Source organism: Myodes glareolus, chromosome X (genome assembly GCF_982192425.1).
Source record: "Myodes glareolus chromosome X, mMyoGla1.1, whole genome shotgun sequence".
Lineage (NCBI taxonomy): Eukaryota > Metazoa > Chordata > Mammalia > Rodentia > Cricetidae > Myodes > Myodes glareolus.
In genome coordinates this window covers 105,748,570-105,760,983 of record NC_142053.1, presented here as the reverse complement: position 1 = coordinate 105,760,983, position 12,414 = coordinate 105,748,570, and the positions used below count along the sequence as shown (strand labels likewise).

Sequence of the window (12,414 nt, the reverse complement as noted above, 5' to 3'; positions counted from 1 at the left end):
TGCTATAATCTCAAAATTAAAAGAGAAAAGATTATAATAGGATATAATTTAAAGAAAGTGTCATGAAGGGCTGTGTTGCAAGAATTTCACTTGATTGTCCTAGCTGCCCAGCACTGAAATAATCATACAGAAAACGTATTCAATAAATCACTTCTTGACCCATTAGCTCTAGCTTCTCATTGGCTCACTCTTACCTTCTTATTTAATTCGTTTCTATTAATCTGTATATCACTATGACGCTGGGGCCTACCAGCAAAGTTTCAGCATATCTACCTCTATCCATGAATCCATAGTGTCTCCAGAACTCTTTCCTTTTCCCAGCACTCAGTTCTTTCTTCCCCGCCTACCTGAGTTTTTCCCTATCAACAGGCCAAGGCACTTTCTTTATTCATTAACCAAGAAATGCAACACAGAGACAGAAGGACCTCCCATACCATTTTCCCTTTTATGTTTAAATAAAAGGAAGTTTTTAAGTTTATCATATAACAAATGACTATTATAGGTGATAATCTATTAGCATATATTTCTTAATTATACTTCATACTTTTTAAATGAACTACACTATCACAATATCTTAATCAAGTAGAGAAATATACATACATATTATAATAGACTTTATCTCAATTTTTTGTAAAGAAACCAAGATCCATACCAATGCAATTTATTTGTATCTATATCATACCATTCATTAAATGTAAATAAACAATTATAGACAGTATTTGGAAATATGGGTGTAGTTTTTTCCATATTGCTTCCTGCTAATTGGGGACACTGTTCATCAGGTCTTTTATGGTGTATCATGTGTGTTAAGTTCATCTCAGTCACCAGTTTGACAAAGTAATTTTTTGAGGGTGTTCACAGTGACCTTTCAGGGGATCTTGGTCTATGAAATCATATTGGTCTGGAAACAATCCACATGTTCTCATCTTCTGTGACAACAAAAGAAGAACCTCTTTTCCAAAACAACATATCCTTAGATTAAAATTTGGAAATCAAGATATTTTTTATGTTGTTTTAACTTAGCAATAAATGCAATGAAATGCCTCTCTGTACTTAGCTCCTTCACAGTCAAAAAATTCAAAGATAGCACAATAATATACATAATCCAGACTCTCTGTGTATAGTCCCTCTTTACATGGCTTATTTTTCTTACTCCTTTTAATCTATGACTATCTGTAGTCTGTCACTTTATAGACTTTATACCTTTCTTTTAAGCATTTACTTTATTTTATCATTCTCAGTACTCTTTTTCTTCTCTCTCCCAAGCCTACATGCATTTATCCAACACTATGACTCATTTAGTGGTCATTTTATCTGGATTTGTCTTCATTGCATAACTGTAAATGTTTTCTGACCAGAAGCACTTCCTAAAATGCTAAGCACTTCTTAAAAACTGAAGTTGCACCATAGCTCGTTCAAATATCCTAAATCACTGCTTATTCTTCACAGTCAAAAACTTAAGCTATGCTATTGCTATTGTATATATGTTACTGCCTGTTCACTACGCACAGTCCTGCATGGTGGGACTGTTTGTATCTCTGAGTCTCACACACCCTCCCAGTTCCAGACATACATCTAGTCCACATTGCCATCAAACAAATTGCAAAACACTACTCACAAACCCTACTCAAATGCTCTGTAGTGGGGCCTTCTGCCTTGAAAGAGCCAGAGGTCATACTGGCAGAACAACCCAGAAAGCTGGCGTTTCAAAATGGCCCAGCTTTTTTCCTGCTATTGCTGAATCAGGAAAACCTCTCTTAAAGGAGCTGCGGCACACTGCCAGTAAACGGCATGAAGCTGTGTTAAACTGTGCATTTTATTTTTATCTAGAATTCATTTTCAAGCCCTCTCCGGTTTTATGTGGATTTAATTGGCCACATGGGCTGTCAATGTCGCAAGGAGATCACTTGTTTATCCTGTCTGCCCACCCCAAAATAATCACAGAGACACTGTTTTCATCAAATCACTGCTTGGCCCATTAGCTTTAACTTCTTATTGGCTAACTCTTACATCTTAATTTAACCCATTTCAATTAATCTATATATCACCATGAGATCATGGCCTACCAGTAAAATTTCAGCACTCCTACCTACGGCCATGGATCCATGGTGTCTTCTTGATTCTTTCCTTTTCCTAGCGTTCAAATCTGTCTTCTCCATATAAGTTATACCATATCAACATGCCAAAGCACTTTCTTTATTCATTAACAAAGAAAAGCAACAAACAGACAGAAGGACCTCCCACACCAGGTCTGACTAATTCATTTTAATGACATATATAGTAATCATGAGTTGTCTACCAAAAATGCCAAAGTGCTAGCTATAGATTATTCCATGTGTCAGAGAGGGAAACCCCAGAAGACAAACAAGTTCTGCAGAGTCCTGATATACTTGGTTGTTCCTAGAAGTGGATGATAATATCTTATGGCTAAATAAAACACAGACCTTGATTTTGATGTGTAAAGATATCAACTGGGCAGGGAGGGTTCTTGCTATTGGAAACATAAGCATATTCTGAGCTTGAATGCAGAGCACATTAGCACATTGTACATTTTTTCTGAATGTCATTATTTTTATAGACTGTTTCACTTAATTTGTTTTCTTTTGACTAATGATATCTTTACATATTTACAATAGACATCAAGCAACATTTCTTTTATTATCTATACAGTTATCATTTTGATATCTCTTGTAGTTTTGTGTCATAGCTTTTGAATTCAGTATACTGGAGAAATAAAGTAGTCAATATATTAGAACACTTAAAGGTAGCACAGGATATGTTAATACCTTTATATGAAATCCTTGTCAAGTTTTAGCATATTATCTTCTAATAGTGTAGTTGCTTTGGCTCATATAACTCAGGCCACAATTTTAAACTAATTTAACTGCACAGTATTATGTTTAGTTTTGGTACATATTTTAAAGCAGTTCTCATGATTTTAAATGACTCATATATGACATATCCATATGCATTGTGACTTTTACCTGCCAGTATAGTTTTTTGTTGTTGTTGTGGAATATTACTTTTTTTTATTAAATTATAAAAGTTTCCATTTCAGCCCCTCCTCCCAACACCCTCCCACTCCTCCCACTCCCTCTCCTCCTCCCTCTCCATCCCCTAGAGCAGTCAGGGTTTCCTGCCCTGTGGGAAGTTCAAGTTCCTCCCCCCTCCCTCCAGGTCCAGGGAAGGTGAGAGTCCAAACAGACTGGAGCGCCAAAATCCAGTATATGCAGAGGAAGCAAGTCCCAGTGTCATTGTCAATGGCTTTTCATAAAGGCTCCGGGCCAGCCACATTCAGAGAATCTGGTTGGATCACGTCCTTGTTCAGTCCCAGTCCAACAGGCCTTGGTGAACTCTCATTATATCAGTCCCCTTGTATCAGTGGGTGCTCGCATCCCTCGCAGTCCTGATTACTTTTTTTATTTTCTTCATCATTCTGTTCCTCATTTGGACTGTGGAGTGCTCAGTTCGGTGTTCCAATATGGGTCTCCATCTGTATCGCCATCCAACGTCGGATGAAGGTTTCCTGTGCCCTTGCTTTCTTTGCTCACGATCTCTTTCCTTCCGCCTCTCATTTGGACCTAGGGAGCTAGGTCCAGTGTTCCAACGTGGTTCTCTGCCTCCATCTCCATCCATCGCCAGATGAGGGTTCTATGGTGACATGCAAAATATTGATCAGTATGGTTGTGGGCCAAGGCCGGTTCAGGCACCCTCTCCTCTGTCCAGAGAACCATCTGGGGATCTCTCCTTGGACCGGGAATCCCCCTTATAATCAAGTCTCTTGTAAACCCTAAAATGATTCCCTTAGTTGAGGTATATACTTGCCTGATCCCATATCCATCCTTCCTCCCTCCACCCCATCCCAGTCCCCTGATCTTTCCCCAATCCTCCCCTACGCCCTTCTCTCTAACCCTCTCCCTTTCCGACAACCCTCCCACCCCCCCATGCACCCAAGGTTACCTGGGACTCTTGTCTATTTCCTACCTCCTGGCGGATAGCTAAATAATCTTCATCAGGTTCATCTTCTTATTTAGCTTCTCTAGGATCACGAATAATAGGCTCAAAGACCTTTAATTATGGTTAGAATCCACTTATGAGTGAATACATACCGTGTTCCTCTTTTTGGGTTTGGCTTACCTCACTCAGTAAAGCGTTTTCTATTTCCATCCATTTGCATGCAAAATTCAAGATGTCATTGTTTTTTACCGCTGAGTAAAACTCTAATGTGTATATGTTCCACACCTTTTTTAACCATTCTTCTATTGAGGGGCACCTCGGCTGTTTCCAGGTTCTGGCTATTATAAATAGTGCTGCTATGAACATAGTAGAACAAATGCTTTTGTAGTATGTTAGGGAATCTCTAGGGTATATACCCAAGAGTGGAATTGCTGGGTCCTGAGGGAGGTTGACTCCCAGTTTCCTGAGAAACCGCCACACTGATTTCCACAGTGTCTGCACAAGTTTGCATTCCCACCAACAATGGATGAGTGTTCCCCTCATTCCACATCCTCTCCAGCATAGGCTATCATTGGTGTTTTTGAGTTTGGCTATTCTGACAGGTGTAAGATGATATCTCAAAGTTGTTTTGATTTGCATTTCCCTGATCGCTAAGGAGGTTGAGCATGACCTTAAGTGCTTTTTAGCCATTCGAAGTTCATCTGTTGTGAATTCTCTGTTAAGTTCAGTACCCCCATTTTTTAATTGGGTTAATTAGAGTTTTAGTGTCTAGTTTCTTGAGTTCTTTGTATATTTTGGAGATCAGACCTTTATCTGTTGCAGGGTTTGTGAAGATCTTTTCCCAGTCATAAGGTAGCCTTTTTGTCTTACTGACAGTGTCCTTTGCTTTACAGAAGCTTCTCAGTTTCAGTAGTTCCCATTTATTTATTGTTTCTCTTATTGTCTGCGCTCCTGGGTTTCTGCTTAGGAAGTGGTCTCCTGTGCCTATATCTTGTAGACTACTTCCCACTTTCTCTTCTATCAGGTTCAAAGTGGTCGCATTAATGTTGATGTCTTTTATCCATTTGGACCTGAGTTTTGTGCATGGTGATAGATATGGATCTATTTTCATTCTTCTACAAGTTGACAGGTCCTCGGGCCAGGAGCAAATCACCCCTCCTCCAATGGATGTCTGCTAGAAGATCACTGTCTCTTGCTGGCCAGGAATGTGGCTGAGGTGATTCAGGGCCTGCCTGTCAGGCAGGCTATCAGAGCACAGGAACTGCCCCTGCCGGGCTGAGCCCACAGCCCAGGCTCAGAATGCCCAGGAGCAGCTCTGGGGAGATCTTGTGGCCCCAGGGGGAGGGGAGAAAGAGAGGGAGGTGTACCTGGATGAGGCCTGGGATGGGATTCGGGAGAGCTCAGCAGGGTATAGCCACCACTGCAGGGCAACCAGAAAGTCGAGGGGGGTGGGGAAAGTCTCTCAGAAAATTGCCAGTATAGTTTTAAAGACAAAATGATTACTTAAATGTTCACACAGAGATACATCTTTCTTTCTGACAGGAATGCCCAATTAATCATCTCAAAAGACACTGACCTTTAGCCTAATCTTATTAGTTTAAGGATATGAGGTCATTGGCTCCAAAGCAGGGTCAAAGAAGAAATACTGGACAGCTATAGGTTGTTGTGGTGCAGAATCATTGGTTGTTTCCATGAAACTCCCTCTAACTAACTGAATAAAAACCTATGTCAGTTCAGTTCCTTCAAAACCAGTGTCTTATTTTGAGCATCTGCAGAAGAGCAAAGGCAGGCACCACAATGGTCAAATTTCTACTGCTGGCTTTGGCATTTGGTCTGACTCAAGCTCATGCTGAGGTAAATTCATTTGTCAGTGAATAGGTTTAATGTTCATCAATAGCTTACTTTTGTGGATGTGTTGTGTAATTCAGTTTGTCCATCCAAGTCCATATTCATAAAATGACCTTTCTGACTTTTACTTAGTTACCCCTTTCCAGAAAGATTTCTCAAAGATGAATCAAATGAACTGAGAAAACAATGGATTGAATTTACAGAGCATAGGAGATCAAAATATGAGTAGTTCCAAAAAGTCTTATGTTTAGAATGCTATGTAAATTGAGTTATCATATTACTCTTTATTAATGTTCATCCCTAGAAGAACAATTTTGAACCAATAAACTGTTATTGATGTATATTTTTAGTTACTTTACATATTGGGAGCAGAGATGTATCAACTCACATTCCAATTGCATTTGTTATTTGTTCAGCTTGAAGGAAAGTGGGTTACTATTGCCATCGCTGCTGATAATGTGGACAGGATAGAGGAAGGAGGACCTATGAGACTCTACTTTCGTGAAGTTACTTGTAATGAAGACTGTAGTCAAATGGAATTCACATTTTATGTCAAGTAAGCTAACTGTCAATGGTGCAACTTGAGTAGACTGCTTACATTCCACAGATTTTTTATGTTGTTAAATTACAGGAGAATGTTCTGTTTATGATCATGAACTGAAAATCTCATCTTCAGAAATGTGATTATGTTATTCCATGATGAGTTAGTTCTGCACACCACATGAAAGTTAGAATCTGTCTCCAATTCCATGAGTGTTTTCTGAGAATCCTTGTGGCTAGAGGCCTGTGGTTGAATTTTATGCTCTAATATTAGAATCATGAGACTCTATGGATCCCACTTCTAGTAAGTTAAAAGGTAGTTGTGAGCATTTGGGACAAAATCATGCATGTTATATTATTTAGTCATAGTATCATAAAAAATTCTTCCACACACAGGTCAGAAAAATCTAATATGCAAACCCAGGTCTGCTGTTTTAAATCTTTCTCTCTTTACATTGTTTTATTTGTTAATGAATAAAGAATAAACATCTTTTCTTTGATAGGACATAGTAAAGCTATGAGGGGTAAAACAAAGCTGACTGCTGGGACAAAGAAGTCAGAGTGAAAAAGATGCCATGTAGCTGCCAGTGGGGAAAGACATAAGTTGCAAGCTGGAACCTTACCAGTAGGCCACAAGCCGTGTGGCAAAATTTAAATAATTGAATGAATTAATTCTACATGTAAAAGCTACCTAGCAATATGCTTAAGTGATTGGCGAAGCAATGATTTAAATACTATAGTTTTTGTGTGATTATACTGAGTCTGAGCTGCTGGGAGCATGTCTCTGATGCTCTAGTTCAAAAATTTTCTTTCTGACATTCAGATGGCAATTTTCAATTAAAGAGTGCATAGGACTGTAATAACTTAAAATACTTAGAACCATTAATTTGTTCTAGTCACAGTCATATTTATAGGTTAAGCATAAAAGCATTTAAAATAAATTCATAAAATATTGTGTACATATTATTGTTGGCCTAGAAAGGAAGAATTAACATATTGAAAATCATACTCAGTGAATAGAGAAATTTGGACAAGGAAGAAAATAGAGTCTTCCTAGCACTTGGAAAAATTGCCACAAATCAAGTAATTCATAGGTATGATAATAAACAGAATGATGTTTTCTAAACAAGAATTATGAAAAGTAAGGTAAACTGAGATTTGTCTCCCCTAGCTCTGAACATTGTTCATAGATATTAAAGTATCTCAAGTTCTCTAAAACCTGAAGAATTTTAATATGAATTAGCAGGATAAAAACAATAAATCATGATTCCTTTGTTTAATTTTCAGTGCGAATAACCAATGTTCAAAGACCAAAGTCACTGTGTATGAGCAAGAAGATGGCAACTACAAAACCCAGTGTAAGTATGGGATCTGGGAGCTTCCTCTATAAATTAAAGCATTGTGGGTGAGCATGTATATGTTGATACCTCAGGTACCCATAGGTACCTGGACCTAGAACAATTTTGGTTACTGGGAAAGTTATCAATTCTTCCAATCAACTGAGATATTCTAACAAAATGTCTCCAAATAGTTTCCTGCATAAAAAATTGTTTCTAGATAATATCCAGTGTCCTTTCTTTCATACAGTATCACAGATTCTTATTGGACAGGCCTGCCACTCCCTAATAAGTCTCTCAATGGCCTCAAACATCTTTGCAAACTTTATTATTCAGGTTACCAAGTACTTATAGTATAGGGATTATCTATCATCCTGGATTCAGAGAGAATTTAAATTAACAATGCTATTTTAAAATTTCCTTTTCTTATATTTTGTAAAAATGATAACATTCACATCATTGGATGATAAAACTCACTTTTGAAAAGCAGTTAGGAGAACATCTATTTAAGAATTTCAAATTGACTACCTCAGTATGAAAAATAATTGCAAAAATAATAGCAACATTATTCAACTGAATTATACACAGCATAAATTTTCATTGATTTTAAATGAAGAGAAGGTACATTCTTCTGACAAAAATAATAGTTTTCTAACTTTATGGGGATATTAAAAAACAGTCATATAATACAAAATGACCAAATACTTAAATTCATTTATTTTTGTGTGAACTATTTTATCATTCAATCAGTGTCTGTAAGTGGAGATATCACACTCACACATTAATGCACACACAACAGAAAGAGAGAGAGAAAGTGAGAGAGACAAAGAGAGAAAAAGGGAGGAATACACACACAGAAACATACATAGAAAGATTGACACACAAACAAAATGAATGTCTGGTAAAGTTAAAATATTCATTCTTACATTTTACATCTATAATCTTACAAGAAGAAAACTGTTTTGCACATTTGTAATGAGTACAGTCTTGTTTTGCATATGTAGCCATTTGCTCACCAGGTCTTATTATGGTATGGCACCAAAAGTTTTAACTTTCAGAAATTGACAAGTGGCCTTTTGGATCTCGTTGAAATGGGAAGGAATAACCAAAAGAGTGATCCCACAGATCTTGACACAAAGAATTCAGAAAAAAAGGAAAAGTGTATGTACTTAGGATTCATTATCAGGTTTAAAGAGTGGAAATGATTGGTCACTTCATTATGATGGGATATGTAAAATTAATGACTACAAGAATACCTTTGCCCATGTGTGTCCTGTGTTAGTTATTCAGAGATGACTGCTAGAGTCAGGGTCAATATTAATGTTTTCCAAACAGGTAACATCAAACAAAGTACAAAAATGAGTGACACTGAGTTTTGAAATCTGTCTTTATTGCAGTTGAAGGTGATCATGTATTTAAACCTGTGGCTGCAACAGAAGACAACATAGTCTTTGTTGGTGATAATGTGGATAGAGCCAGCCGGAGAACAAAATTGATTTTTGTTCTTGGTAAGAATGGTTGAGGGTTCTCTGATGCGGTAAGGAAAGTATAACGCTGTAAAGTAGAATTAAGTCAGATTCACCCACCAAATACAGCATCATGGTATTTTAAAACTCCTGTTCACCAAATGGCAGACTGTTTGTTTTGTGAACCAACTTTTACATTATATTGCACTTCAAGTAGCATGGTCAATGAAGAGTAGAAGAAGTGGAGGAAGGCTATTGGAAGAGTTTATTTTCATGTTTCCTAACTGGAAAGAAGAGAGTAAATACTATTTTCTCTAAATTCAGACCATTTTGAGTGTCATTTGAACATGTGTGTATTAAATTAAAACACAAATTCTAAAGTATAGTTTTGGGAGAAATGTGAAGATTCCATTGACAGGCTTCATGACTCTCCAGTGTTACGTTTTTGAAAGTGGATAGGACTGTGATGAGTAATTTCTCTAGAGAAGGTGCTTTTTAAAATTTTTTGATTCATCATGAGACCCTGAAAAGTGAAATCATATTAACATTTAGATTTTGCTTTTTTGTGACAAATGACAAGATTTTATTCTTATTAATGGCAGAATAGTATGTTATTTATTTATTAACAATTTCCACCTCCTCCCTGCCTCCCTTTTCCTTCCCCCTCCCCACTTCCCCCTCCCTCTGTAGTCCTAAGAGCAGTCAGGGTTCCCTTCCCCGTGGGAAGTCCAAGGTCCTCCCCCCTCCATCCAGGTCTATAAAGGTGAGCATCCAAACAAACCAGGCTCCCACAAAGTCAGTCCATGAAGTAGAATCAATACCCAGTACCATTGTCCTTGGCTTCTCAGTCAGCCCTCATTGCCTGCCACATTCAAAATGTTCTGTTTGATCACATGCTCCATCACTCCCAAGCCAGCTGGCCTTAGTGAGATCCCATTAGATCAGTCCCACCGTCTCAGTGGGTGGTCGCACCCCTCATGGTCCTGACTTCCTTGCTCATGTTCTCCCTCTTTCTGCTCCTCATTTGGACCTTGTGAGCTAAGTCTGTAACATAAGTCCAGTGCTCCAATGTGGGTCTCTGTCTCTATCTCCAACCATTGCCAGAAGAAGGTTCTATGGTGATATGCAAGATATTCATCAGTGTGGCTATGGGACGAGGCCAGTTCAGGCACCCTCTCCTCTGCTGCCCAAGGAACAATCTGGGGACCTCTCCTTGGACTTTGAAACGCCTCTAGAGTCAAGTCTCTTGCAAACTCTAAAATGTCTTGCTTAATTAAGATATTTGCTTCCCTGCTTCCATATTCACCCTTCCTAAAGTGTCCATGGAACTTGTGAAAATTTATATTGCCTGTATTGACTAACCAAGTGTAAAGGAATTTGGAGCAGTTGGGATTTTTACTGTATATTGTGGTGGGATACTAAGGTAAATTCTCCAGATTTCTATGGAACATGTCTCTGACATTGTCATTCATGCAATGTAGGAAAAGGTCAACCCTTGACTCTTGAGCAACGTGAGAAATTTAAGGCGTATGCTGAGGAAAATAGCATTCCACCAGATAACATTCGAGAAGTTCTGTCCACAGGTAATCTCAATGAATATTTTTGTCCATAGCATGCATATATATATATATATATATCTCACTGTATTCATAAATACATGTATATTATATACTGATTCTTTCTGTCTGTCTATCTATCTATCTCCCTATCTATCCATCAACAATGTATCTACCTATCTAGACAGTAAGATCCATGAATCAGATTATATCTAGCCATATGCTATCTTTCAATTGTTATTTCCAGCAATAAATCCTTTGGGATCTGTTCTCATATTCATATGAGAGCATTTCTGTCAATATTTACCCCATTTATGTTTTTTTTGCAGATACTTGTCCTGAATATTGACCTTCTGTAGGTGAGTAGAAACAGAAGCCATGCCTAATCATCTTGATATTTGAATGGATTTGTTCATATTACATAAAAAATTAGAGATTAGTATGTGACCAAAAGAAAAAATGAACATCAAATCTAGAGAAGTTATTATTTTTTCTTTTAAAACTGAGAATCTTACTGTGACAAAAATGAAGGGTAGCAATTTTTTATTTATAAAACAGTTTGAAGGATATTTATCTTAATCAGAATTGCTAAATTTTCTATTTTGAGGCATATTCCATCAAAAAACCGTGTCATAACATTTGAAAAATCTTAGTTATTTATGATTTGGCATATGATTTGTCACAGAGAAGCTACTATCAGGTTTTCAGTATATTCCTTGAAATCTCTCAATATAAATTTTCATGTAAGCCTAAAGAATGTTATTATTTCCTGTCAACAGTGCTCCTAGAGAATCCAAAACACAATATATTGGTGATTTCTAGGAAAGGAACTGTTCATGTACAATCTCTTCTCTATACTCTATATTGTTATATTAATTTTGTATTCATACATTCACAAGTGTGAAAACTTTATTGTCTGGTCAACTATGTTTAATTTTGACTTTTATGTCTGCACAGATGACAAGATGAGAATTATGCATCATATCCTCTTGACCATGGAATCAGTATCAGATATAAATCATCATTTCTTTCTAAATCAATTTTCCCCTTACCTGTGAAGTCAGAATACAACATTCCAAACTTCCGACTTACCTTTTTTCTCTTCTTATGATCTATGAGCTGTTCTTTTCTTGAATGACTAAATAAAAGATTTCAAGAAGCAATGAGGACTTTGTGAATAGAATCTCATTTAAAAACCACAAAACCATTCACTAGCTAATTAAAATCACCACTTCATTGAAACAAATGATACCTGTATTACGACAACTTATTGTAAGAATTGGAAACTTTACAATTACTGGAGAGCCAAAGGCAAGAACTCTGCAGAAGTTAATTGTATGGTTTGCTTTTATTTACCTGCAGCTGAAAATTAGTTATTTGCAGATAAATGGTCATAACCCTTTAAAATATTTCACATAACAACTCTGTTTGTGCCTCCATTTTATACATTATTTAAAACACAGGATGAAATATGTTTTCAGTAGTTAATATGAGGAGATTATCTCTTGTTAATGGACTTCAGTAAGCAAATGAATCAGGATATTCTTAAATAGTGTACATATGTGTCATTCTCACTCAACAAATACATTCATGATAATGTATTCCATAAATAACAATCCCTATAAATATGCAAATATTTATTAAACTTTTCTCTTCGTTATACAATTATCCCTTATAACACAGTTAGCTATCAACTAGAAACGTCCATGC

At 37.0% G+C, this 12,414-nt stretch overlaps 1 protein-coding gene across 1 annotated transcript; it reads left to right on the top strand.

Annotated features, from left to right (window-relative positions):
* The first annotated feature begins 5,754 nt into the window (after nt 1-5,754).
* Nucleotides 5,755-11,762, top strand: LOC125401934 (odorant-binding protein-like). Its single transcript, XM_087902970.1, has 6 exons — nt 5,755-5,811; nt 6,222-6,361; nt 7,633-7,703; nt 9,080-9,190; nt 10,630-10,731; nt 11,662-11,762. The coding sequence occupies exons 1-6, from the start codon at nt 5,755-5,757 to the stop codon at nt 11,760-11,762; spliced, it is 582 nt and encodes a 193-aa protein (XP_087759096.1).
* Nucleotides 11,763-12,414: the final 652 nt, after the last annotated feature.

Bases quoted from the DNA above. Each gene is read 5' to 3' on its own strand.
- LOC125401934 (XM_087902970.1), top strand. From the start codon at position 5,755: ATGGTCAAATTTCTACTGCTGGCTTTGGCATTTGGTCTGACTCAAGCT. The intron at 9,191-10,629 runs GTAAGAATGGTT...CATGCAATGTAG, and splicing joins AAAATTGATTTTTGTTCTTG to GAAAAGGTCAACCCTTGACT. The intron at 10,732-11,661 runs GTAATCTCAATG...ATGTCTGCACAG, and splicing joins TCGAGAAGTTCTGTCCACAG to ATGACAAGATGAGAATTATG.